We start from the raw sequence: 25,686 nt of genomic DNA, 5'->3' as shown, positions 1-25,686 counted from the left end.
TCTGGTAGTTAATTGGAGATAAGAGTCTCATGGACTTTTCCTGCCCCGAATGACTTCCAACCCATCCTTCTGACTCGATAGGATTATATGTGAGCCACCAGGGCACAATGCCAATCTTATAAATGTTTATGTGTCCTGTGTTGCTCTCTTGAGCACTAATGCATAAGGCAGTAGGCTGAAACTGATCATGAGGGAATGTCTGCCTAGATCCTATGATCTTTGATTTATAGCTTATCACCACTTCGTGATGTAGCTAGGATTCCAAGAGAAAGCCAGGAGTCCTGGCTTTAAAATAGTTTTAAAGGTACAGTATTAGGAAGTATTAGGATTTTTTTTTTTTGCCAGTCCTGGGCTTGAGCTCAGGGCCTGAGCACTGTCCCTGGATTTTCTCAGGGCTAGAGCTCTACCATTCGAGCCTCAGCACCACTTCTGGCTTTTTTTCTATGTATGTGGTACTGAGGAATCGAACCCGGGTCTTCATGCATGCTAGGCAAGCACTCTACCACTAGGCCAAACCCCCAGCCCTAGTATTAGGATTTTCAAGTGTCTTTTTCTTTGTGACACCTTCTGATCTCGCTGGCTCTGACATTCATCTTCCTAGAGCTATTTATAATGCGCTATCTTTGTGGACTACATGTGGGGCTTTTTGCCAAAAGCAAGGGCAGGGTGAGAAGCTTGATTATGTAAGCCTGTGTGTTTCAGCTATACATGTAAGACCAATGCCTTCAACTTCACAAGTACTTGTTATAGTTTTTTTTGTTTGTTTGTTTTTGTGGGGTGAGGGGGCGGGGGTTATTGATGTGGCTCTGTGTCTATAAGACAAGTTGGTTTTGTTTTTGTTTTTTTTGCCAGTCCTGGGCTTGAGCTCAGGGCCTGAGCACTGTCCTTGGACTTTCTCAAGGCTAGAGCTCTACCACTTGAGCCTCAGCACCACTTACGGCTTTTTTCTATGCATGTGGTACCAAGGAATTGAACCTGGGTCTTTATGCTTGCTAAGCAAGCACTCTACCACTAGGCAAAACTCCCTGCCCCTATAAGACAAGTTTTGTTGTTGTTGTTGTTTGTCGGGGGCTTGAACTTGGAGCCTGAGTGCTATCCCTGAGCTCTTTTTGCTCAAGGCTAGTGATCTACTACTTTGAACTACAGCACCACTTCCAGTTTTCTGGAGGTTAATTCAAAGCCAGCCTTGAACTGTATCTCAGACCTCAGCCTTCTAAGTAGCTAGGATTATAGACAGAAGCTACCAGCGCCCTGCTGCAAGACAAGATTTTACGTAAATAGTCCAGTCTTCAACTCTCAGTCCTCCAGCTAGAATTATCGGTGTATACCTTCATATCTGGCATTAAACACCCTTGGTTGAACTATAGAAGAACAGTAAAATTATTCAAGATCTCTATTTGTGAATTTTGTTTGAGTCAATTTACAAAAAGTATAGTGCTGGGGCTATTTACCATGAGCTGCACCACCCTTTTATTGTGTTACTATCATTATTTTCATACTTGTATATTACCTCCTTCACCACCCCTGGGGGATTCCATGAGAGGGAGACAAACACAGACCAGAATTCTTACATGATCCAGTTACAAAACCTTAGTTCAAAGGTTTATCCCTATGGGGTGGTTGTCAGAACTAGGAAGCAGGAAGATGGAATGGGAGCCACATAAACCAGACCTATAGCAAGTGCTGGAAAGGGTTATAGAAGAGATGCTAGAGTTTGGCTACATCCTGGTTTTGCTGTGGGAAAGGTGAAAACAAACAAAATGCTCAGGTAGCGCTTTATGATTATTTCCCCCCCACATACCCTTTTTTTTTTTATTTCCTGTTTTTCCTTCCTCTCAGGTAAACACACTGGACTTCAGAGGGCTGGTTCGGGAGGATGCTGTTCTGTATCTGTTAGAAATCCCCAAAGGTGAAATGGTGACAATCTTGGCTCAGAGCCGGGCTGATGGTAAGCAAGTTTGGTTATTTAGTTTCCTTGAGAGAAGTGGAAAGAATAAAGGTGATTTCTTAGGCTTAGAAAAAGTAGGCATATTCAGGTGAAGGTGTGTATGTAAAATTGATCATCAATCATTATAATTAATACAATGATTGTATATAATATATGTACATATAATTATATATAAATACATAGTTCATAGCATATAATGATATATGAGGTATTTATTATATATAATTATTTTTATTTTCCATATATAAAAAATATGGAAAAAATTTGGCTGCCTTTAACTTTGTACAAAAATATTTGTTTATTGAAGTAATTTCACAAGTTGTATGAATTTGTAACACATCTGCTTTTCCGAACAATGATGTGTCTTCAAGTTCTGCCTGTAGTTTTTATTATATTTCATATGACACATGTTCAGGGCCCATGGTAGCTGATAGCTCCAACTGCAAACGTTACCAGTCTGACAGGCCTTGTTCTATCTGGAAAATGGAGTTGCAAGCATATTTTCTGTTGTTTTGGAGGGTTGATTGGCAACACTATTAGCCAGAGTTCTGCACGAAAGCAGGACCAATCAGAGCTAAGGAATCAACAGGAGACATATACTTTCAAGGAATTGAGTGGCATGATTATGGAAATTGGCAAGTCCTAAGATCTATAGGGTGAGTTCTCAGGATGAAGGCTCATCAGAGGTGATGTTTACTTCCAGGAGAATCTGAAGGCCTGGGATCCAGGACCGCTGATAGTGTAGTACAGAGACAGGAAGAAAGAAAGCTGAAATCCCAGTTAAAAGGCTATCGGGTGGAAAGGGTTGTTGGCTCTGGCCTGTTGTGTGATCTACAGCAGCCCAGGCCTATAGCAATGTGCTGAGAGTAGCTCAAGTGAAACCCCAAGGACTCATTTATAGCCTGGCTTTTGTTCTATCCAGGTCTATAGCTGCTTGGGTGAGAACCACTCTTATTAGAGAGGATAGTCTGTTTTACTCACTCCATCCATTTATGATTAATCTCATCCAGAAAACACTCTCCCAGAAACACCTAGAATAATGTTCCATCAAATATTTGAACATTTGATCCATAGGCAGGTTGACCCATAGAATGAACTCATAACATCTCATGAAGTTAGTGTGGGGTCTTCTTACTGTTGGGGTTATGATTGCCGTGAGGGCTGTGCACTGAAATCACTGCATGGAGTGGGGCAGGAGGGGTGATTGGAGCTGGGAGAAGCTGGTAACATAGCAAAGGTCTTCAGCTCAACCCTGTGCAGCAGACCGTGCCTTTATCTTTCAGTGTATAGAGACATCCTGGCTTGTGGCAGAGGGGACTCGTTTTTTATAAGAAGCCACTTCGAGTGTGAGAAGGAGAGTCCACAGAGCTTGGCCTTCACCAGAGGGGAGATCTTCCGGGTGGTAGATACCCTGTATGACGGCAAGCTGGGCCACTGGCTGGCAGTGAGGATCGGAAATGAACTGGAGAAAGGCTTAATCCCCAACAAAAGCAGGTACGTGTCTGACTACACATTTCCATACATCCTAAATCGCTTCTCCCAACAAAAAGCAACAGAATGACCCAAAGGAAATCACACATGACTTCATAAACATGTCTCTTTTATGGAGAGGACCTGGAGCTGTGTAGATACAGATGGTTTACTGTATTTCACATCCCAGATAGGTGGCTGCACCTAGCTGCATGTGACGATTTTCTGCCACTATGGACAATACACACAAGTATTCCTTCAGTCCTCATTCTGCAGAGATGCTTTTGCCTTTTAGGGAATGCTGCTGGCTAGGGAATATTACCTGTTTTCTGGTGGTTTAATGGGAGGTAAGAGTGTTAGGGACTTTCTTGCCCAGGCTGGCTTTGAACCACGATCCTCAGATCTCAGTCTCCTGAGTAGCAAGGATTACAGGCATGAGCCACCAGTACTTGGCTTCCTTTCTTTACTTGCTGATATTGTTTTAGCAGAATAGTCAAGAGCTTGCCACTAGGTCAAAGCAGGAACTTTTAAGCCAGCCACTTGGATAGAAAAGACAGCTTTTCTTACGTATAGGAAATACAGATGAGCCAAATACTGTGTGTTGAGTGCTGCGCTACTTCGGATAGATTTCATAGGGGCCCTGCCCTTCTGTAACTTTATTGAGAAGTGGAAGATCCCAATTCCCCACTCTAAACTCATTTATTTTATAGGTTCGCCTTCCCTAATCCAAATTCTTAAGTAAAACTAGCTAGCTCCTGCTGATGGCATGCACACGTGCTCCATCCATTTCCTGGCTTGAGAACTCACGTCCCATGGTTTCTCTTCTCAGAGCCGAACAAATGGCTAGTGTCCAGAATGCGCAGAAAGACAATGCTGGGGACAGGGCAGACTTCTGGAGAATGCGTGGCCAGAGATCTGGGGTGAAGAAGAACCTGAGGAAGAGCCGGGAAGACTTAACAGCTCTTGTGTCTGTGAGCACCAAATTCCCAGCTTACGAGAGGGTGTTGCTGCGAGAAGGTAAGGAAGCCACATGGGGCGAGGCTTGAGGCCTCTGCCTGACCCACGACACCTCCTAGAAAAGCCGGGTACAGTGTTAGAATCATTTGAATAACGGGCCTTACAAAAAAGCAAGTACTTCATAGCCTTCAGTGGAAGCAAATTTCATTTGCTTTTTGTTTTTGTTTTTTTGTCTTGGGCCTGGGCATTGTCCCTGAGTTCTTCAGCTCAAGGCTAATATTCTACCACTTGAGCCACAGTGCCACTTATGGTTTTCTGGTGGTTAATTGGATCTGAGAGTCTCACAGACTTCCATGCCCAGGCTAACTTTGAACCGTGATCATCAGATATCAGCCTCCTGAGTCGCTAAGATTACAGGTGTGAGCCACCAGCGCCCAACTTCTTTTGCCTTTTTTTTTTTTCTGAATACTTAGGCTAGCACATGTCTTTTTTTAGAATTTATTTTTAAGATAATCTTTTAAGTAGTTGTACATAGAAGGTGCCATGTTACAAAGCAGTTAAAAAATACAGTAAATCTTGATCAGTATCATCCTTTCAGCATTTTCACCCTTCTTCAACCTACACCTTCCCTATTTTTCTTAGTTTTGTGGTATGTACAACCCATCATTGGCTGCATTCTCCTGTCCTTCCCCCTTCATTCATCTTCCCCTCTTCCCTTTGCCTATCCCTTCCTCTTGGATGTACCCATTTCCTGGTGTTTATTTTGTTGGGCTTTGACTTAAAGAATTATACTATTTGTGTTCTCATCAACAAAACCAAGGTCAAGAAAGAACCACATGATCATCACACTAGATGCAGAAAACGCTTTTGATAAGATCCAACACCCCTTTATGATAAAAGCTCTGGAGAAGTGAGGAATCCATGGAATATTCCTCAATATAATAAAGGCTGTCTATGACAAACCTATACCAGCAATATGCTTAATGCTGACAAACAAAAGCCATTAACCCTAAAATCAGGAATGAGACAAGGGTGTCCATGCTGTCTACAACTCTTCAGCATAATATTAGAATTCCTAGCAAGAACAGGAGAGCAAGGGGAAACATAAAAGGGATCCAGATAGGGAAAGAAGTAAAGGTAGCCTTATCTTTCAGTGACCTTTGTTTTCTCATTGCAGCTGGTTTCAAGAGACCAGTGGTCTTTTTTGGCCCCATTGCTGATATAGCTATGGAGAAGTTGGCAAATGAGTTACCGGACTTCTTTCAAACTGCTAGTGAGTATCTGCCAGTGATATATTTCTCCAAAAGTATTTGCTTTGAAAAAATTCAAACAGAAACATTGAAATAGTAATGCTGAGATGGCAGGCATGCACTTCTATATATACTATTCAAGCATTTCTGATAAAGGAAATTCAACCTGTATTTAATATAAATTAGTACTTAGTCTAAATAGAGTTAGTATAATTATAAATAAATACTAAATAAGTTCGTATTTAGTGATGTTAGTATTTTGTATAAAATGTTTTCAATTTCTTTTCAATTGTCCCTATTATGTCCTCTTTAACTCTTTGCTTTGTTTTGTTTTAAATTCAGGGTACAAAGAGGGATTATATATTTAATATTTAGGATTTTTTTTCTTTTTTAAAATGGTTTTTATTATGTAGTTCTAGTCCCAGTCTCTGTTTCTAAATAACTTGGGACAATGTTTTAGAGACTACAAGCCAGTTGGCTTATGGAGTGCTCCCCACTGGCCCAGCGTAACCATTTCTTTGTGGTTATAATTGAGTTAAACAGGCTTCTGGTGTAGCTCTATGGTAGAAAGCTCTTGCCTAGTGATGCACAAGACTGGGGATTTTTTTTGGGGGGGGGGAAAGGGGGGGTTGCCAGTCCTGGGGCTCAAACTCTGGACCTGGGTGCTGTCCCCGAGAGCTTCATCTCAAGGCTTGTGCTCTTAACTATTTCGAGCCACAGTACCACCTGTGGTTTTCTAGTGATTAATTTCTTGTTAATTGGAGATAAGAGTCTGACAGACTTTTGTGCCAGGCTAGCTTTGAACCGCAATCCTCAGATCTCAACCTCCTGAGTATTTAGGATTATAGGCGTGAGCCACAGGTACCAGCCAAGACTCTGGGTTTTATACATGAAATATGTGCTATGGATCCTCACCACTGCCTCCCATGAATCCTTTAATCCCAGATGTCTCGTTATTATACAGATGTTAGAGCCTTTGGTTGTCATTGATTATAAAAACAAAAACAAAAAACCCATTATTTAGCCCTATTTTTACTTTTGCAGAGACAGAACCGAAAGATGCAGGATCTGAGAAACCCAATGGAGTTGTTCGATTAAATACTGTGAGGCAAATTATTGAACAGGTAAGGAAATTCATCCAAAGTCCACATTGTTAGAACTAAAGGGGGATCATGCTTTGCTCGTCTCTTGTAGAGTAGAATCTGAATTCTGATCATCATAAATGTAACTACTTTATACAAATGTGAGCCGTCTCACTGTGTCTTCACCAGTAACTGTCCAATGGCAGTAAGGTGTTTGTTTTTTTTCCAGAATATTTAATGTTTTATCAAATAACCTATTAATTGTAGTTCCCCCTCATCTGGGGTGGGGCATATTCTAGGACTTTTGTTAGATGCCTAGAACACCATGGATAACACCAAACCTTAAATATCCTTATGTATCTGTATGTAGATACATAAATACATATTTATAAATTGAACTTTGTCATATATTTGTGTATATATACATATGTATATATGATAGATTAGGGATAGTCAAAAATAAACAGCATTAACTATTAGTATTGAACAATTGTAAACACTGGACAATTAAAAACATATGTTATAATAAAAGTTTTGCATGAGATGTAAGGATTACAGTTCAAAGCCAGCCTAGGCAGAAACGTCAATGAAACACTTATTTCTAATTAACCAACAGAAGAGTTATACAGAAGAGTTGTAGCTCACGTGGTAGAGCACCACGTTCAGCTTTGAACTAGCCAAGTGAGAATACAAAGCCCTGAGTTCACACACATATATACACACACCCGAACCCCCCCACACACACCCCATATACAATGCTATACTGACCCTTTTTCTTTTACTTGCTATTAGCTAGAGATAAAACTAGGAGATAAAAACCATTGTAATTCCTTTTGTTAGGGCTCTTCTAACTGCTAATATGGAAGTAGGTTGCAATCTAGAAGGGAATGCTCTCTGATTTAAATACACAGATTTTATGTGGCACAGCCTTTACCCAGGGAGGCAGACTGATACTGTGGTACTTCACCTGTCCCCAACAGGACAAGCACGCACTCCTGGATGTGACTCCCAAAGCTGTGGACCTTCTGAATTATACCCAGTGGTTTCCGATTGTGATTTTTTTCAACCCAGACTCCAGACAAGGTGTCAAGGCCATGAGACAGAGGTTGAATCCAACATCCAACAAAAGTTCCCGGAAGTTATTTGACCAGGCCAACAAGCTCAAAAAAACTTGCTCACATCTTTTTACAGGTCAGTGAAACTGAAAATAAATCCTTGAATCATCCAATATGCAGAGTGTTCAGGTTTCTATTTGGAGGACATTTAAAAAATAATTGCAACAAGTTCCTCTCTCTTTTTTATGTTAATGCATGCAATGGTGATAGGAAAGAGAATAAGAACTGGGCATGTGGCTTAGTGGTAGAGTGAGTGCCTTGCATGCATGAAACCCTGGGTTTGATTCCTCAGTACCACATAAACCAAAGAGAACAAGAGAGAGCAATCTGGTGTTGGGAAAGGTGGAACTGGCTGATGAGCTCAATTCAATCTCTAGCCTTGCAGTCCTGCACAGAAATTTTAACCTCATCAGAATGATTATTACCACATGATGGCTCTTTTTTTTTAAATTAAAGAATTTATTAACATTGATTTTTACATCATATTTCAAATGATGTGTTTAACAAACAGATATTCAAGAGGAATCTATATACAATCACTGGCACTTAGATTTTAGAACATAATCAAAATTAGGCTGAGGGTTTGTATGTTGTAGATACATACTAATCTCTGTAATAAAACATTATATCTATAGAGTCATAAGTTTTTATGGCTATGTAGTTGTATTTATATTTCCAATACCACGTCCATAGCATTGGGTATACAACTTTTGAGTCAAAATTAGGCTGAGGGTTTGTATGTCGTAGATACATATTAATCTATGTAATAAAACATATGTATAGAGTCATAAGTTTTTAATGGCTATGTAGTTGTGTTTATATTTCCAATACCATGTCCATAGCATTGGGTATACAACTTTTGAGTCCTCGCTCTTGTACTGTTTGGATCTAATAGCCATATATTAAGGATACCATGGGCTTTTTGTTCCTTTGGTCTTGACTTGTCTCACTCAACATGATTTGCTCTAGATTCATCCACTCCCCTGCAAATGCATGATGGCTCTTTTTTTTTTTTTTTTTTTTGCCAATCCTGGGCTTGAGCTCAGGGCCTGAGCACTGTCCTTGGACTTTCTCAAGGCTAGAGCTCTACCAATTGAGCCTCAGCACCACTTCCAGCTTTTTTCTATGTATGTGGTACTGAGGAATCCAACCCAGGTCCTCGTGCATGCTAAGCAAACACTCTACCCCTAGGCCAAACTTGTGGCCATGATGGCTCTTTTTATGATCACTTGTATAATCAAAATGACAAAGTTCAAAGTGCAAATGCCATATCTGCTCTACTATTTCTGAGGGAGTCATAGCCGGATTTTACATTCCACATTTGAATAATTTCCTTATTCTACTTCTTATTTAAAAATGCCTCCCCCAATAGAAATTTTAACACTCTGGATATTAATGATTCAAAGATTTATTCTGTATTTTATTTTGATGATAACATTGTAATTTTGTTTTAAAAAAAAAATGAATCCTGGGCCAGGAGTTTGGCCTAGTGGTAGAGTGCTTGCCTAGCATGCACAAAGACCCGGGTTCGATTCCTCAGTACCACATACGTAGCAAAAAGCCAGAAGTGGTGCTGTGGTTCAAGTGGTAGAGCTCTAGCCTTGAGAAAATCCAGGGACAGTGCTCAGGCCCTGAGCCTAAGCCTAGGACTGGCAAAAAAAAAAAAGAATCCCTTGCCTGGCACTCGTGACTCGTGCCTGTAATTCTTGCTACTCAGAATGCTGAGACATGAAGGATCACAGTCCATGAGACTCTGTAGTAATTAGATATCTATGTATATATATTATCATTATATAAATAAAGGACTGTTTGCTGTGAATTGTGTTCAATGGAGACTTGAAGAGGGTTACATAAATTGGAGGTGAAAAATCAATGCTTTGTTTTGAGGGAGCCACGTAAGGATAGAACATGGATTTAATATCTTAGGGTGATAGCAGCTCTTGAGTTCACTGTTGGTCATCAGCTTTTGTCTTTGGGGGATATCATAGACATTGGGGGATGAGATGGGGAGCAGATGGCCAGTATCCACACTTAGACAATGGTAGCATCTTGTAACTGAGTGACAGTGCACCAGAGAAAGTGGTCTGTCATGAGCTATTTTGTTTGTTTTTTTGTTTGTTTGTTAGTCAGTCATGGGGCTTGAACTCTGGGCCTGGGTGCTGTCCCAGCTCTTCAACTCAAGGCTAGTGCTCTACCACATTGAGCTTTAGTGCCAGCTTTGGTTTTTTGGTGGTTAATTGGAGATAAGTGTCTCATGGACTTTCCTTCCCAGTGCTGGCTTCTAACTTCTGTCCTCAGATCTCAGTCTCCTGAGTAGCTAGGATTACAGGCATGAGCCACTAACACTCAGCCATGAGTTATTTTTGTCTCAGCACCCATCAGGAGGTGGAAAGGTTGAGGAAAAATGAAAGCCAGTGTTTCAGATGGATATTCACTGTGAACACTTCATTTTATCTAGCTATATCTTCAGTATTGGTACTACAGGATGCTGGGTAACAGATACAAGAGCCTCAAGTTTACTACGTCATAGTGTTTTATAATTTTTTAGATGTGTGTGTGTGTGTGTGTGTACATGCACACATGTATGCATGAACCACTAATAGAGCTTGATCTCAGGGCCTGGTGCTTTTCCTTTTTGCTCAAATTTAGAGCTCTATTACTTGAGCCACAATTCCACCTTTGACTTTTCTTTGCTGACTAATTGGACATAAGTTTCATGGACTTGCCTGTCTGGACTGGCTTTAAATGTGCAATTCTCAGATCTCAGCCTCCTGAGTAGTGAGGATTGCAGGCATGAGCACTGTGAGACTGCTCCATGTAAACTTGGCAAAGACTCTGATCTCCTTCCCATGGCCTGCATTTCACACTCACTCACAATCCACCTGTTGAGATTGGTAGTCTGTTCCTGCCAGAAACCCTACTTTTCAAATAAGAGCTGCAGAAACTTTTGGCAGTATTAATACTTCATGTTTTTCATAATTTTATATTTACAGAGTTTTTATGACTTAGTGAGACTACTAGAATTGCTTTGATGAGCACAGCAATTTGAAGTCAAGTTAATGTTGCATGCAGTATCATTAGACTCAGTGTCCTTTCCTTTTTTTTTTTTTGCATAATAAGAAAATCCTGTTCTGTACAGATGAAATCGTAATTACGACAATATTAAAATATCTATCCTTATGATCTTGATTGAACAAGAGATGCTTTATTATGAGCCAACATGTTAACCTTGTCTCAACCCTTTCCAACTAAAACAATTTTTACTATAAAATAGACTTTATGTGTATATGCCACAGAAATTACTGGGTTTTGAGTGTTTGTGTGTGTGTGTGTGTGTGTGTGTGTGTGTGTGTGTGTGTGTGTATGTTTAAAGCAGTGCTTTTTGTGTTTGTTTTCTTAATCTGGTACTCAGGTTTGAACTCGAGGTCTTGTATTTGCTATGATGGTGCTCTACTACTTGAACTATGCCTGCAAGCCACACTATTTTCTGGTTCATTAGAGGTGGAGTCTGAATTTTCTGACCAGCTGGCTTAGAAGTGTAATCCTCCAGATCTCAGCCTCATGAGTAACTAGGATCACAATTGTGACTGGCAACTAGTATATCCTGAGCCACTGAGAGAAATCCACACGATAGTAGATAATTCTCAATTTTCCCTGGAGTGCAGGGTCTCTTGCTACTGCTGCTGCTTCCCTATTTAGTCAAGATCTGGGTGTTGAGGGAACCACACAAATAATAGTTTTATTGAGATGCAATTTATCCTAGCACACAATTTATCCCATTTAAGTACATACTTCTTGGCAAGGCACCAGTGGTTCACACCTGAAATGTGTAAGCTACAGGCACCCAGCAGTTTTCTGTATTTCTTTTGTTGGTGGTGGTGGTGGTTGTAGGCACTGTCTGTGAGCTCTTTTGCTCAAGGCTACCACTCTAGCACGTCTCTTTCTGGAAAATAAGAGTCTCTAGAAGATAAGAGACATTGGATTAGAGATAAGAGTCTCAAGGATTTTCTGACCTGGGCTGGCTTTGAACTGAGATCCTCAGATCTCAACCTCCTGAGTAGCCAAAGGTGTGAGCCACCAGTGCCCAGTTTCTGTATTTTTAAAATAAACCTTTTAACTTTAGATTTCTCTCTTTCTTTCCTCCTTCCTTCCTTTCCTCCTTCCTTCCTTTCCTCCTTCCTTCCTTTCTCTCTTCCTTTCCTCCTTCCTTCCTTTCTCTCTTTCTTTCTTTCTTTCTTTCTTTCTTTCTTTCTTTCTTTCTTTCTTTCTTTCTTTCTTTCTTTCTTTTGCCAGTTGTGGGGCTTAACCTCAGGGCCTGAGCACTGTCTTTGGACTTTTCTCAAGATGGGGCTCTAGCACTTGAGCCACAGCACCACTTTTAGTTTTTTTTCTATGTGTGTGGTACTGAGGAATCAAACCCTTGTCTTCGTGCATGCTAGGCAAGCACTCTTACCACTAGGCCAAACTCCTGGCCCCTAGATTTCTTTTATGATAAATAAAGACCATACTTAGACAGCTTCTAATAGAAAGCTTTAGAAAGCTGCTTCACATTCTTTTATGTCCTGTACAGATCATTTATTTATTTTTCTTCTGGAGTGCTTATTCTCACTTCTATATTTAAGTCCATGGCATCATATTTTAGCTGTGAGACAATAATCCTTGTGAAGTACCAGGGTAAGAACATCAAAAATCCGTGCTATGGTGCCAGGAGTTTGGCTACTTGCCTAGCATGCATAAAGACCTGGGTGTGATTCCTTGGTACCACATACATAGAGAAAGCTGGAAGTAGTGCTGTCGCTCAAGTGGTAGATCTGTAGCCTTGAGAAAGCCCAAGGACAGTGCTCAGACCCTGAGTTTAAGTCCCAGGACTTGAAAAAAAAATCAAATCCATGCTATCAAGGTTAATTTTCCTTGGGTTGTTCAGTGTATCTGTTTATTCCTCAAGGTCAGTGTTAGAATTTCTCAAATGGAAATTGTATGTTACTTCAAGGAAAACTTAAAGCCCAGCTGCTCACAAAATTTGTTCAATGGCTCTTTTAGAAGTGATATGAACCTCTGCTCTCTAAAAGCATGATAGTGTGACTTTAAAAAAAAAACAAAACACTAAATCAATGCTAAGAGCATGGTTTAAATAGTTGAGTGCCTGAATTCAACTCCCAATACCACTCCTTTCAATCCTAATTTACCTACAAACTGCCGCTTTCAGGCCCAGTTTAATTGATTAGTTTTGGATACATTTGCCTGGTTTATCTTTATTAGGTTCATAAAGATATATTGAGCCTGGCACTGGTGGCTCATGTCTATAATTCTAGCTACTCAGGAGGCTGAGATCTGAAGATCACAGTTCAAAGCCAGCTAGGGCAGGAAAGTCCTTAAGAGTCTTAGCTCTGATTAACCAGTAGAAAAACAGAAGTGGTGTTGTAGCTCAAGTGCTAGAGTGCTAGACTTAAACAAAAAGAGCTCAGGGACAGCACCCAGGCTCCAAGTTCAAGCTCCATGACCACTAGCACCACCAACAAAAGACAGTTCTTAGTATTTTTGGTTATGTTAGTATATTTGTATCTAGGCTCTACATTTATGTTTCTAGATGAACTGTGCAATTGTAGTTGCCAAGGCCACAGGCCCTGAATGAAGATAAATTTCAGAGTTGATATTCACCTCCTTTATGTAGGTATAAGGCCTTGGGCTTGTTCATTTCACCTTAGATTCTCATTAGTAAGATGGGCTCCCTAACTTGGGATGAGCTAATACTGTAACATACTTGCAATAGTGACTGGTTGACCCTTAGTAACCCTTGTCATGTAAAAAATATTTTGGACTGAATAGAAAGAAAGTGATATCTTTTTTTTTTTTTTTTTTGCCAGTCCTGGGCTTGAGCTCAGGGCCTGAGCGCTGTCCTTGGACTTTCTCAAGGCTAGAGCTCTACCACTTGAGCCTCAGCACCACTTCCAGCTTTTTTGTATGTATGTGGTACCAAGGAATCGAACCTGGGTCTTGCTAGGCAAGCACTTTAACCACTAGGCCAAACTCCCAGCCCCAAGAAAGTGATATCTTTAGTTGAATTTGGTTCATTGGATCACATATTCTAAAAAAGCTGAATGGTGTAAAAAATAATCACACTAAAGTGTTCTTTTTAGTACTTTATTAGATGTAGACAATACATTAATTTTTTAAACGCATACATATCTGTGTAAGGGTATTTAAAATATTGTCTTTTTGTTTTACCTCCATTATCTGTGCTCCTGTAAGCAGACCCTTTTAAAAGTATATATTTAGAAACTGGGCACGGTGGCTCACACCTGTAATCCTAGCTACTCAGTAGGCTGAGATCTGAGGATCTCAATTCAAAGCCAGCCCTGGCACTAAAGACCATGAGACTTTTATCTCCAATTAACCACTGGAAAATAGGAAGTGGGGCTGTGGCTCTAGGGATAGGGTGGTAACCTTGAGCTGAAGAGCTCAAGGACAGCACCCTGGCCCAGAGTTCAAGCCCCTATGACTGACAGATATATCTATATCTATCTATCTATACATATATATACACACATATATATGTATGTATATATATATATATATATATATAGAGAGAGAGAGAGAGAGAGAGAGAGAGAGGGAGATGGTCATATGGCTTAGTGGTGGAATACTTGGTTAGCATGCACAGGGCCCTGAGTTCAATCTGCAGCACTGCAAAAAATTTTAAAAACAGATATGCTGAAAATAAGCTCAGTATGCAAACTTTGCAACATCTATCTGTAATATAAACTATAATAGCTAGATGGTTAATAGTTTTACTTACATTCACTTAGAAGAATTCATTGTTGGGCTGGGAATGTGGCTTAGTGGTAGAGTGCTTACCTAACATGCATGAGGCCTTAGGTTAGATTTCTCCACATAAACAGAAAAGGCTAGGAAGTGATTCTGTGGATCAAGTGGTAAAGTGCTATCCTTGAGCAAAAGAAGGTAAGGGACAGTGTCCAGGCTATGAGTTCAAGCCCCAGGGCTGACCAAAAAAAATAAAAGAATTCAGTGTTCATGTATGTTCAGACTGCTTGCATTTCAGTTTTAATTCAGATGTGATAGAAATTAGATGTAAGTTTTATGTCCGTAGCTTCCTGAATAAAGGTTGTTCTTGGAATCAGTGCAGGCCTTTTTTTTTTTGCAGTCAGATGCTCTACCACTGTGTGCCTAACCCTCTTATGCAAGAAGGCTTTCTAAATTATTCCATATTTCTATATTATTCTATATTTCTATAGCCACCATCAACCTAAATTCAGCCAATGACAGCTGGTTTGGCAGCTTGAAGGACACCATTGAGCATCAGCAGGGAGAAGCGGTTTGGGTTTCTGAAGGAAAGGTATGTGGCCTAGATTTGCTGCTGTGAGGTGAGCGTTTGTGTCTGAATCTTTCCACAAGAGGGCAGTGAATGTAGTAATACTATGTCCGCTGGAAGTCCCGCCAGCATATGTGTTCATCAGGTCTGACATGTTGTGAATTCTTCAACTAAGTTTAAAAAAAAAAAAAAAGAAGGGAACTTTATAAAAGAGCAGAATGCGATGAACACAATCCTACATTCACTTCCCTTTTACTTTTAACGTAGCAACTAGTTACTCTATTCCAAGTACACTAATCAGAGTTTACAAGATCTCGTGCTGTGTGCCACAGCTTACTAAGATCATGGGAGACTTAGAGATGAGAGGCAAGGATGAGGACCTTGAGGAAAAAATAGGTTACAAATTAAAACAAAAAAAAATCAATACAACAGGCCAAAGCTAATTATTTTGTTTAGAACGAGAAGTTGGCAGATAGTGAATAGTTCTGCTGAATAGTTCTATAAGTTGGGGTGGCCAACGTCTCATGAATATGATGAGAGAGAGGAAGGAAAGAACAAGAGAATATACAACTTCTAGTTCTCTTTATTCCAGGAGCCTTCAGTACTAATATTGCATACATGAGCTGGTTTGAGGCAGTGAGTGAGTCTTTATACTGACAGCTTTGTCACCCAGTATCTTTTGGATACTGGGTATATGATGAGGGCATCTCCTTTGAGTCTACAAGGTTCAAGGCTATCCTCTCTCTGGAGGCCTAAGCTTGAGGATATGGCCTCTATCTATGTAGAGTCTTAAGGATAGGTAGGTACATAACATAAGGCCATGTACATTTATCGCCAGGAAGACAGGTACCAAGAGGTAAAGCTAAAGAAGAGCTAGATGGTAAAGGAAAAGTTCAGCAGTTGAGGAAGTCTGGCTCAGATGTGGATAGTTACAAGGATAGGCTTGGAGGGTCCCTGATTTGAGTCCCTTCATAAAAGTGAAGCATCTGCCCAGAAGCCAAGTGATTTCAGAAAAGAAAAGGTGCCTTCACTTCATAGCACATGTCAAGATATTATACAACTTGGCTGTGCCCTTGGGAGTTTCCTTGAGCTTCCTTCCCCAACTCCCAGGAGCCACGTCAGGCCCCACTGACCCTCCGAAACCAATTCCTCTAGATGGAAGGTTTGGATGATGATCCTGAAGATCGCATGTCCTACTTAACCGCCATGGGCGCGGATTATCTGAGTTGCGACAGCCGCCTCATCAGTGACTTTGAAGACACCGACGGCGAGGGAGGTGCCTACACTGACAATGAGCTGGATGAGCCAGCCGAGGAGCCGCTGGTGTCTTCCATCACCCGCTCTTCTGAGCCGGTGCAGCACGAGGAGGTGAGGCCAGGCATTCCCACAGGCTGCAAAGCCACAGGCAAGAAAGGCGATTCAGTATACATTGCTTCCTTCCTGTCCGCCAGTTAACTCAGGGCGCTGTGGAAGGGGTGCGTAGGCTAAGGAGTGTCTTGCTCTGAGTCAGTGCCTCCAAGGTTGTGGTTACTTAGTTGGTGGGACAGAGGGCCAGCAGGTGGCGTTGGAAGAGGCTGAGTGGTCAGTGGTCAGCTCTCCTCTGCCCTCAGGTGTGACAGATGACAGGAATGAATGGCTTGATGGGCCAGCTGTGCAAATATCACAAGCAGAATGGTCTTTTTAAATATGATCCTGTTATATTTGCTTGTAACCTTTGATTAGACCTCTCTCTCTGTACTCTTAGGAGACCTTGCCTTTCCTCTCCACCTGCCTTTAACCTTCTAATCTTACCATTGCTCCTGAGTGTTTCCCCATCAGTTTCCTTCTCTCTTGTATTTCAATTTTTAAAATTGACTTCATGATTGATTATATCTCTGATCACGTGTACTGCGCATCCACTAGCCAGGGGTCAAGAGCTTACGCGTCCTAGAAATTGCATCAATAGGCATCGATTCATTTAGAAGCAGAACAGTTCATTGTACCTGAGCGAACACTGGAGATTGATCTTTGTTTGTAGAATCAGTGACCCAAACATGTTTGGGTAATTAGAGGTCTGGACTTCCTTTTAGCCATTAGACTCATTCTAGTGAGTGATATTTTTTTTTTGCTATGAAGTACAAACAAACAAAACCTCTACAATATAATAAACTGAAGGGGTGAATCCATCACCCCAATAATACATTAGTGTAACTAGACAAGTTATAAAGATCGGAATCTTTATGCATACAGATAAACTTGCTTAGAAATAGTCATGATTGTTTTCAACTTCAGGAGGATTTTGTCACTGCTGTTTTAATTGTACTTTAAAGGTAGAGCCCCTGCCTTGGATGCAGCCAGTTTTATAAAACATGTCTCAAGCAGTTGCTAGTTAAAGGTTACCTGGTATTTATTCCTCAAGTCAGTGGCAGACCCTCTCCAAGTTCGCAGAACTCCAGCAAAGCAGGGTATGGACGTCTCTCTGCCTGGATGTTCTTGTTGTAAATGAATCTTTATGTTTTGTAGAGCATAAGGAAACCCAGCCCAGAGCCACGAGCTCAGATGAGGAGGGTTGCTAGCCGAGATCACCTTAGGGATAATAGTCCACCTCCGGCATTCAAGCCAGAGCCGCCCAAGGTACGTGGCTGGGAAGGAAAAGGAATCTCCAGAGACCCCATGGGTAGCCAAGAGGAAGCACACAAACAAAATGGTGTTGATAATGGTTTGACTCAGTGTTTGGTAGTAGAGCTAATTTATCATGTTAGGCTGATGGAGAGGCTCTTGAATGAAGTAGAGAAAAGTTAGGAAGGAAAGACAACATGAAGAGAGCATAGTGATAATAAGAGTTACCACCAGGCGCTGGTGACTCACGCCTGATTTACATTGCTACCTACTGAGGTGGCTGAGATCTGAGGATTAAGGTTGGAAGCCATCCCAGACAGAAAAGTCCCTTAGACTCTCATTTCCAGTTAATCAACAAAAAAAGTTAGAAGTGCACCTAGAGCTCAAATGGTAGGACACTAGTGAAAGAAAGAGAGAGAGCTAGAGAGAAAAAGGAGAAAGACTTGTTCATCTATTTTAGAAAGTGAAAAATTGCCAAATGATGCTTGTTAGAATCACCATTCTCAGAATCAGTTTCTCTTTTCCTGTCAAATGAAAGTTTTCTGCCCACAATCTAATTCAGATGCATCAGCATCCCTATCATTGTTTAGCATGCTTCTCTATATGAGGACAACTTCATTTATTGATTATTATTTATAACAACTTATTGTTATCCAGAACAGAATCAACATGAAGACATAGGAGGTTGCATATATCTAAATGATAAGAACAGCAGCCAGGAATAATTATGCAAGGTCTTTTCTACCTCTAGCATTTGCTACTGCCTAGCACATTCCCTCGTCCCCATCCCAACACTTCCCAACACCTTAAGGTAGGCTCAAGATTGCCCAGCTAAGGGCCATTTGCCCTGCCACATTTGATTCCTTATCAGAATGGCGTTTGTTGACCTCATCTTTGGAAACTGATCAGGAAATGGAGTGTGTTAAATCACTAATGTAGATTTAAAAAAAAATAAAATAAAAAGATTCAAAACCCAAAGGAAAACCATGTCATTGTTCTTTGCAGGCTAAAAGCCATAACAGAGAAGAATCTTATGACTTATCCAAATCCCAGGAATACAAACCAAACTTCTCAGCCATGGCCGGAAATGAAATTCTCACCACATCTACCAAAAGTTGCCCTCCCCCGGTGGCAGCAAAACCTCTCTTTGGTCGACCTATCTTGAAGTCTTCCACTTCCATCCCTCCCCCAGAGGGTGAGGAGGCAGAAGAGAGTACTGACGAGCAAGAAAACGCTCCCAAATCAGTTCTGGGCAAAGTCAAAATATTTGAGAAGATGGATCACAAGGCCAGATTGCAGAGAATGCAGGAGCTCCAAGAAGCCCAGAATGCCAGGGTAATTGTTTATACATTTCTACACAACCACAGCCTGTCCATGGGAAGAGACTGAAATAGTTTGGACTGGGATATAGCTCAGTGGCAAAGGACTTGCCTAGCCAACAAATGCCAACATCTTGGGTTCCATCTCTAATATCCAAAATAAAAAAGGGGGAAAAAAAACCCCAGAAAAGAAAAACATCTACAGTTAAAAAAACTAAAAGTAAATAGTTTGATTTCAGTGCAGTGATACACAGTCCTCTTACACTGCAACAGACATGACAGAAATGGTCAGCTGCACAGTGTTGTATGTGCCCGTTTCATATTGCTCGCTGTTGCAGAACCATTTCTCTTCCACTCAACGAGTGGACCAGATGAATAGTCTGTGTCCCATGCTGTCTATGAGGTACTGGGGCATGAGCCCCACATGACTGATAAGGCTCTGCAGTGCTACCACCCTCGGTGGCCCTCCTCATCATTCTATCTGCTTCTGGATCGGGCAGATGGAATAAGGCTCAGTGCCTCTCAGAAGTAGTTTTGGTTAGAATGTTGCTGATATTTATTTGGTACCTGAGCCTTTGTCTATTCCTCAAAGACCTCAGGTGCTAAAATGGAATAGGACTGTTTGAATGTTTGTCCTGTGTGTATGTGTAACCTTTCAGTGTCAGAGAACAATTTAAGCAATGGTGACTCACCCCTGTAATTCCAACTATTTGAGAGCCTGAGGCAGGAGGATCAATTGAGTCAAGTCGTTCAAGACTAGCCTGCGCAGCCTCAGGGGATCGCATCTGTGGGTGGTGGCGGGATGTGGGGAAAGAATAATTATTTAAGTAAGTTTAGGTATAGTCTGTCCCAATGGATAAGGGAGTTTTATTCATTTATTCTGTCACAACAGCGTTTGAACATATTTTCCTTTCTTCCTTCCCCTCCCCTCCCTTCTTCCTCCTCCTCCTCCTCCCCTCCCCCTTCCTCCCTCTTCCTCCCTCTTCCTCCTCCTCACTGTTGTCCAGGTTGGCCTGGAACTCCTAGGCTCAGATAGCCCTATTGCTTCCACCTTCTAAGTAGCTGACATTACAGTGTTCATTAGTATTTGTTTTGAGGGGGGTTGGGGTTTTTTGTTTTGTTTTTGTTTTTTGCTTGGTTGTAGAGCTGGAACTCTGGGCCTGGGCACTGTCCTTGAGCTCTTCAGCTCAAGGCTGGTGCTCTATCACTTTGAGCCACAGTGCTACTTCCTAGTGTTTGTTTTTTGTTTTGGGCTTAAAGTCAGGGCTTAGGCTCTCCTTTGGCTTTATTTTTTATTAATGGTGGGGGGAATGCTGGTCCTGGGGTTTCAACTCAGGGCCTGGATGCTATCCCTGAGTTTTTATACTCAAGGCTAATTAATGCTCTACCACTGGAGCCCCAACTCTACTTCTGGCTTTTTGGTGATTAATTGGAGGTAAGAGTCTTATAGACTTTCCTGCCCAGACTGAGTTTGAACTGCAGTCCTCAGATCTCAGCCTCCTAGAATTATAGGCAAGAGCCTCTGGCGCCTGGTTCCCTCTTGACTTTTCCACTCAAGGCTGGAGCTTTGCCACTTGAACTACACTTCTACGTCCCTCTTTTTTTTTTTAATTGTGATAAAACGTACTTAACATAAGCTATTCCACTTCAGCATACCTTTAAATGCATACCTTGGTGGCATTGGGTGCCATTCTACCTGTCATGCTTCAGTCATCACTATCCATTGCCAGAAACTTCCTTCATCCTCCCTAGGCAGAATTCATGCCCATCAGATAGTAACCTCATGTTCTCCTCCTGCCAGCTGTTGGCAACCCATTTTGTCTGTGTCTCTGAATTTGGTGATTTTAGAACCTCTTCTCTCCTGTCCCTAGTGGGGTGTCCTCACAGGTTCATGCAGGTGTAGAATGGTATAGGGTCTTTTAACAGAGATTTCATAGGTACTCCTAGGAAATTAGAGGTGTATCTGTTTTGGTTGTTGTTGTTGTTCTCTCTTACCAAGATAGGGTAGGGGAGAGAAGTGGGGTGGCTGGAGATAAAAGGAACTGGGCAGTGCCTCATTCTCTCTCCCTTTTCCCTAATCATTACAGGTGGAAATTGCTCAGAAGCATCCAGATATCTATGCTGTTCCAATGAAAGGGCCCAAGCCAGAAGCCGGCCTGCCCCACTATATGAGGTAAGCGTGTTCAAGGCAAGTGCCCAAAGGATAGGCCTTCTCTGCCATTTGGACTGAGAGAGAGAATTTTTTCACATGTTTCTGAGTGACAAGTGCTGTTCTCTTTACCCATTCTGTCACATGTAATTGTACAGATGGTACAAGGAAAATGATCCTGCATTTTTGATTCTGCTAAGTGTCCTATGGCAGATGGAATTAAGTTACATTAGGTTGTGTCAGCACAGCAGAGGAGCAGAAGTCTCAGAACTTAGGCCTGTTTGGTCACTGTTTTCTGGTTCTTGGCCAAGTTCCTCCTTTTTTTTTTTGTACCACCTAGCAAAGTCAGGCCACTGTGCTGAGCTGGGTTTGAAGGCATGGTCACAAGCAACTTATCAGCATAGGGAAGATGGACCAGAAGTTAGCCCAGCTTCTTCCTGTTGAGATCTTAAGTCTGAGGGTTTCCTTCCTCTGGGAATAGGAAAGAAAGAAATCATACATTTGTGTGTGTGTGTGTGTGTGTGTGTGTGTGTGTGTGTGTGTGTGTGTGTGTATGCTCGTGTGTATGCTCGTGTGCTGGTCCTAGAGCTTGAACTCAGGGCCTGTGCACTGACCTTGGGCAATTTTGCTCAAAGCTAGCATTGTACCACTTGAGTCACAGTTCTACTTTTTTCTTTTTGGAGATTTATTGGAGATAGGAGTCTCATGGACTCCATTACCCAGGCTGCCTTCAAACTTCAATCCCCACATCTCAGCCTCCTGAGTAGCTAGGGGTGTACTATTGTAGGGGTGTAGGTGTGTACTATTGACACCTAAGTTTTTTTTTTTTTTTTTGCCAGTCCTGGGGCTTGAACTCAGGGCCTGAGCACTGTCCTTGGCTTTTTCCTCCACTTGAGCCACAGCACCATTTCTGGCTTTTTCTATGCATGTGGTACCAAGGAATCGAACCTGGGTCTTCGTGCATACTAGGCAAGTACTCTACCACTAGGGCAAACTCCTGGCCCCAACACCTAGTTTTTAAATCACATATTCTTGAAGTGATTCGGACTACTACTAGTTTTTCAGTAGAAAGCAAGAGGCGTGGATTAGCACGTAGCTCTGTGGCAAAGAAAGCACTTGCCTAACAAGTACAAAATCCTAGATTTGATGCCTAGTACCAAAAGAAAGAAAGAAAACTAGAAGTGGCGCTGTAGCTTCCGTGTTAGAGTGCTAGCCTTAAAATAAAAAAAAGGGGGGGTTAACACTGAGGCTATGAGTTCAACTCCCAACACCAGGTGATTGGCCTGCTCTTCTTCCAGCCTCTCCCCTAAGGGGATGCTAGAGGACTGGCTGTGCCCTTGGACTTGTGTAACACCGTCACCTTGTCAGTTCTAGGCCTCCTGAGCCACAGAAAGGGCCCTCCAGGCTTTACCACGACACCAGGGGAAGTTTCGGCAGTGACCCAGAGGAGGAGCAGTATCGCCAGCAACTGGCTGAGCAAACAAAACGGGGTTACTACAACTCGTCCTCCAGGTACCGAGACACTGAATTATAGACGGGGTAACATGGACTGAGCTCACCTGTGGCATTCAATGGACATTCCTGTGAGAGTCCCCGGCTAGAAAGGAACTTCTCCAGTTCTAGGGCATTGTGGAGATGTGACAGGGACCAGGTTACAGCCAGTGCAGACAGAACTAACAGCAGGTTCTGTTGATGACACTGGAGCAATTTATTTCCATGGCTTTTTCTTTTTTTTTTTTGGAGATAGGGAATAAAGGGGAGGGCTCAGAATTAAGAACACCACCACAGTCGGATAACATCACTTGCTTCCATGGACCAAAATCTGTACTAATCCTTTTTGTGTATTTTTAAATATGTATATTAAGGAGCAATAATGTCTTCCTTTAGGACTGTTTCACTGTGAGGCAGATGTGAAAAAAGAAATTTTAAAAGAATCTGTTGGAGTCAAATTAAATTTAAAGAAGTATTTTATGAAAACTTTATAAAGTGCCTTTGATGAGAAGTGTCTTTAAATTCTCTTCTTTTGAAGCTCCTATGCAAAGCCTTAGTGAACTAAAACTTTATTTTGACTAAATTTTGATACCAGTTTAATAGCTGTGTTTCCCTCCCTGTGCTGCATCCTCTTTTCAAGGCATTTGTCTTTGTAATATTTTCCATACATTTTTATTGTACCTAGAAGAGTTATACTTGGTAAGTCTGGCTGCAAGTGTTAATAAAAAGCAGACCACTAGCAGGAGATATGGAGATTTCTGTTGTTTGTTTAAAACCATGTGCTATCCCAAAGCAGATCCTTGAGAAAAATGTATTTTATTTCCCTAAGTGTATGTGTCGACAGCAGTTTTATAATTTAATAAAATGAGTACATTGCATTAAATAAATTTGCTTTGTGGTGGATTTCTACACTTCTTTCATGCTGGGGACAAGAACCAAGGGCTTGAACTTACTAAGCATAAGTTTTACAACTGAGCTACCCCTCCAACTTCCGTGTGTGTGTGTGTGTGTGTGTGTGTGTGTGTGTGTGTGTGTGTGTGTTGGGAATGGAGGCCTATATTAAAAATATGCTCATCCAAGCTTTGGTAGCTTACACCTATAACCCTACCTACCCAAGAGATTGAGATCTGAGGATTGAGGTTCAAAGCTAGTCCATTTAGAAAGGTCCATGAGACTCTTACCTCCATTTAACCACCAAAAGACTGGAAGTGGCACTGTGGCTTGTAGTAGAGCACTAGCCTTGAACTAAAGAGCTCAGGTACCACAGCCAGGCCCAGAGTTCAAGCCCCATGACCCACAAAAAAAAAAAAAAAATCCAGAAGTGGTACTATATCTCAAGTGGTAGAGTGCTAAGCCTTGAGCACAAACGCTCAGAGACAGAGCTGAGGCCCAGTACCCACAAGAAGGAAAAAAGAAGAAAATGCTCATCGCCCATAACCCTAACCCTCCCCCTTTAAATATTCATGAATATCTGTGGGTGGTACTTGAGGATATATTATATTTGCATTTGGTTTCCCTTTTTTTTTCTGTCTAATCTTCTATCAATAATGTTCCTTTCTTAGGGGTTGGTTGCTCATGCCTATAATCCTAGTTACTCAGTTCAACTCAGATCGCAGTTCAAACTAGCCCCAGGCATGAAAGTTCATGAGATTTAAATGAAAAAGCCCAGTATGAGCATGAGGACTTAAGTTCAAGACCTAGCATCAGCTTACATACCAAAAAATTAGTTAATGAGGCTGGGAGTTTTGCCTAGTGGTAGAGTGCTTGCTTAGCATGCACGAAGTTCAGTTTCTTGGTACCACATACATAGAAAAAAGCCGTAAGTGGTTCTGAGGCTCAAGTGGTAGAGCTCTAGCCTTGAGAAAGTCCAAGGACAGTGCTCGGGCCCTGAGCTCAAGCCCAGGAATGGCCAAAAAAATATTTTTTTTAATTAATTAATGTTTAAAGACCAGCAAAGAGAACTTTGTAGTTAGCTACCATTCCCACCAGAATGGAAATAATTTGCCATTCTCTGTCAGATTAAAATCTACACATTTAATAGGTAGTTAATTTACTCCAGGAGCTTTGATCAGTGACATTTCCACTAAATAATCATTATGAGAGTTATTATGTTTTATCCACCACCTATTTTGTAGATCATTAGAAAGATTAATTCTTTAAACTTAGGCTCTGGTGGGAGGGCATGAAATCATTTTAAATGAATTGAACGTCTTTGTGCAAATAAACACAGGCACCACAGAATAACCATGACTTACCACCCGCTTGAAACAGTCACATGGTAAGTTCTCTTACTTGCATGATTCTTTAGAGTTTACAAAGAGATTTCATACACTAAGTAGTTTAGAATTGCTTTATCAACAACTGTATACACTAGAAATAACAGATGAGATTATATGCATTTTATTTTTATGTGCATTTTATAAGCAACATACAGCTTAGCAACCATTAAGAAATCACATGGATTTAGATGCACTTTCCTGCTGAAATAAATAAATAAAGTTTTGGGGGTCCCCACACCCCTTCCTGACATGAGTGTAAGACCTGAGTTTCCCCTATGCTATTTTCAAAACAAAAAAGAACAAGGCTCCAAAGTTAAGCAACAACAAAACATCCAATAGGATTGAAATTTTCTGCTCCCTGACAGAACCCTTATGTTTATGTGTCCTTTTGTGTTTGCTGTTATTACGATAGAGGTGATGAACAGAGAGGTTACCATTCCATGAGATTGGTCTTATTTTTGAGATGAGGTCTCACTATGTTGCCCAGGGTGGCATGAAGCAACCCTCCTGTCTTGGTCTTCCCTACTAAAATTAATCATGGCACTCTTCTGATACACAAAAGCCAAACTCTGAAGGCAAAGGTCACCTCATCAAAGCTCCTTGACACATTCTTCTCCAGCAATGCATGGGGACTAGGGTATCACAGACGGGCTGGAACTTGGCATAGATCTGAGATTGAAGATCTTTGTCTCTTGCTT

General features: G+C 41.4%; 1 protein-coding gene across 4 annotated transcripts in view; it reads left to right on the top strand.

Annotated features, from left to right (window-relative positions):
- Tjp2 (tight junction protein 2) overlaps nt 1-23,596 on the top strand; it is an 84,358-nt gene extending 60,762 nt beyond the window's left edge. For 3 of the 4 annotated variants that reach the window (XM_090329675.1, XM_090329674.1, XM_090329673.1), the window contains exons 12-23: nt 1,840-1,948; nt 3,232-3,442; nt 4,248-4,435; nt 5,553-5,648; nt 6,670-6,749; nt 7,688-7,898; nt 15,076-15,176; nt 16,308-16,520; nt 17,655-17,765; nt 18,756-19,085; nt 21,157-21,242; nt 22,587-23,596. In XM_090329675.1, the coding sequence (XP_090185801.1) occupies nt 1,840-1,948; nt 3,232-3,442; nt 4,248-4,435; nt 5,553-5,648; nt 6,670-6,749; nt 7,688-7,898; nt 15,076-15,176; nt 16,308-16,520; nt 17,655-17,765; nt 18,756-19,085; nt 21,157-21,242; nt 22,587-22,752 (1,902 nt within the window). In that variant the 3' untranslated portion in view covers nt 22,753-23,596. The remainder of the gene's footprint in view (nt 1-1,839; nt 1,949-3,231; nt 3,443-4,247; nt 4,436-5,552; nt 5,649-6,669; nt 6,750-7,687; nt 7,899-15,075; nt 15,177-16,307; nt 16,521-17,654; nt 17,766-18,755; nt 19,086-21,156; nt 21,243-22,586) is intronic. The other variant, XM_090329676.1, reaches the window with a different exon arrangement.
- The last annotated feature ends 2,090 nt before the right edge of the window (nt 23,597-25,686 follow it).

The sequence above is a fragment of the Megascapheus bottae genome, chromosome 3 (genome assembly GCF_031878675.1).
Source record: "Megascapheus bottae isolate mThoBot1 chromosome 3, mThoBot2.hap1, whole genome shotgun sequence".
NCBI lineage: Eukaryota > Metazoa > Chordata > Mammalia > Rodentia > Geomyidae > Megascapheus > Megascapheus bottae.
This window is presented reverse-complemented; position numbering and strand designations above follow the sequence as displayed.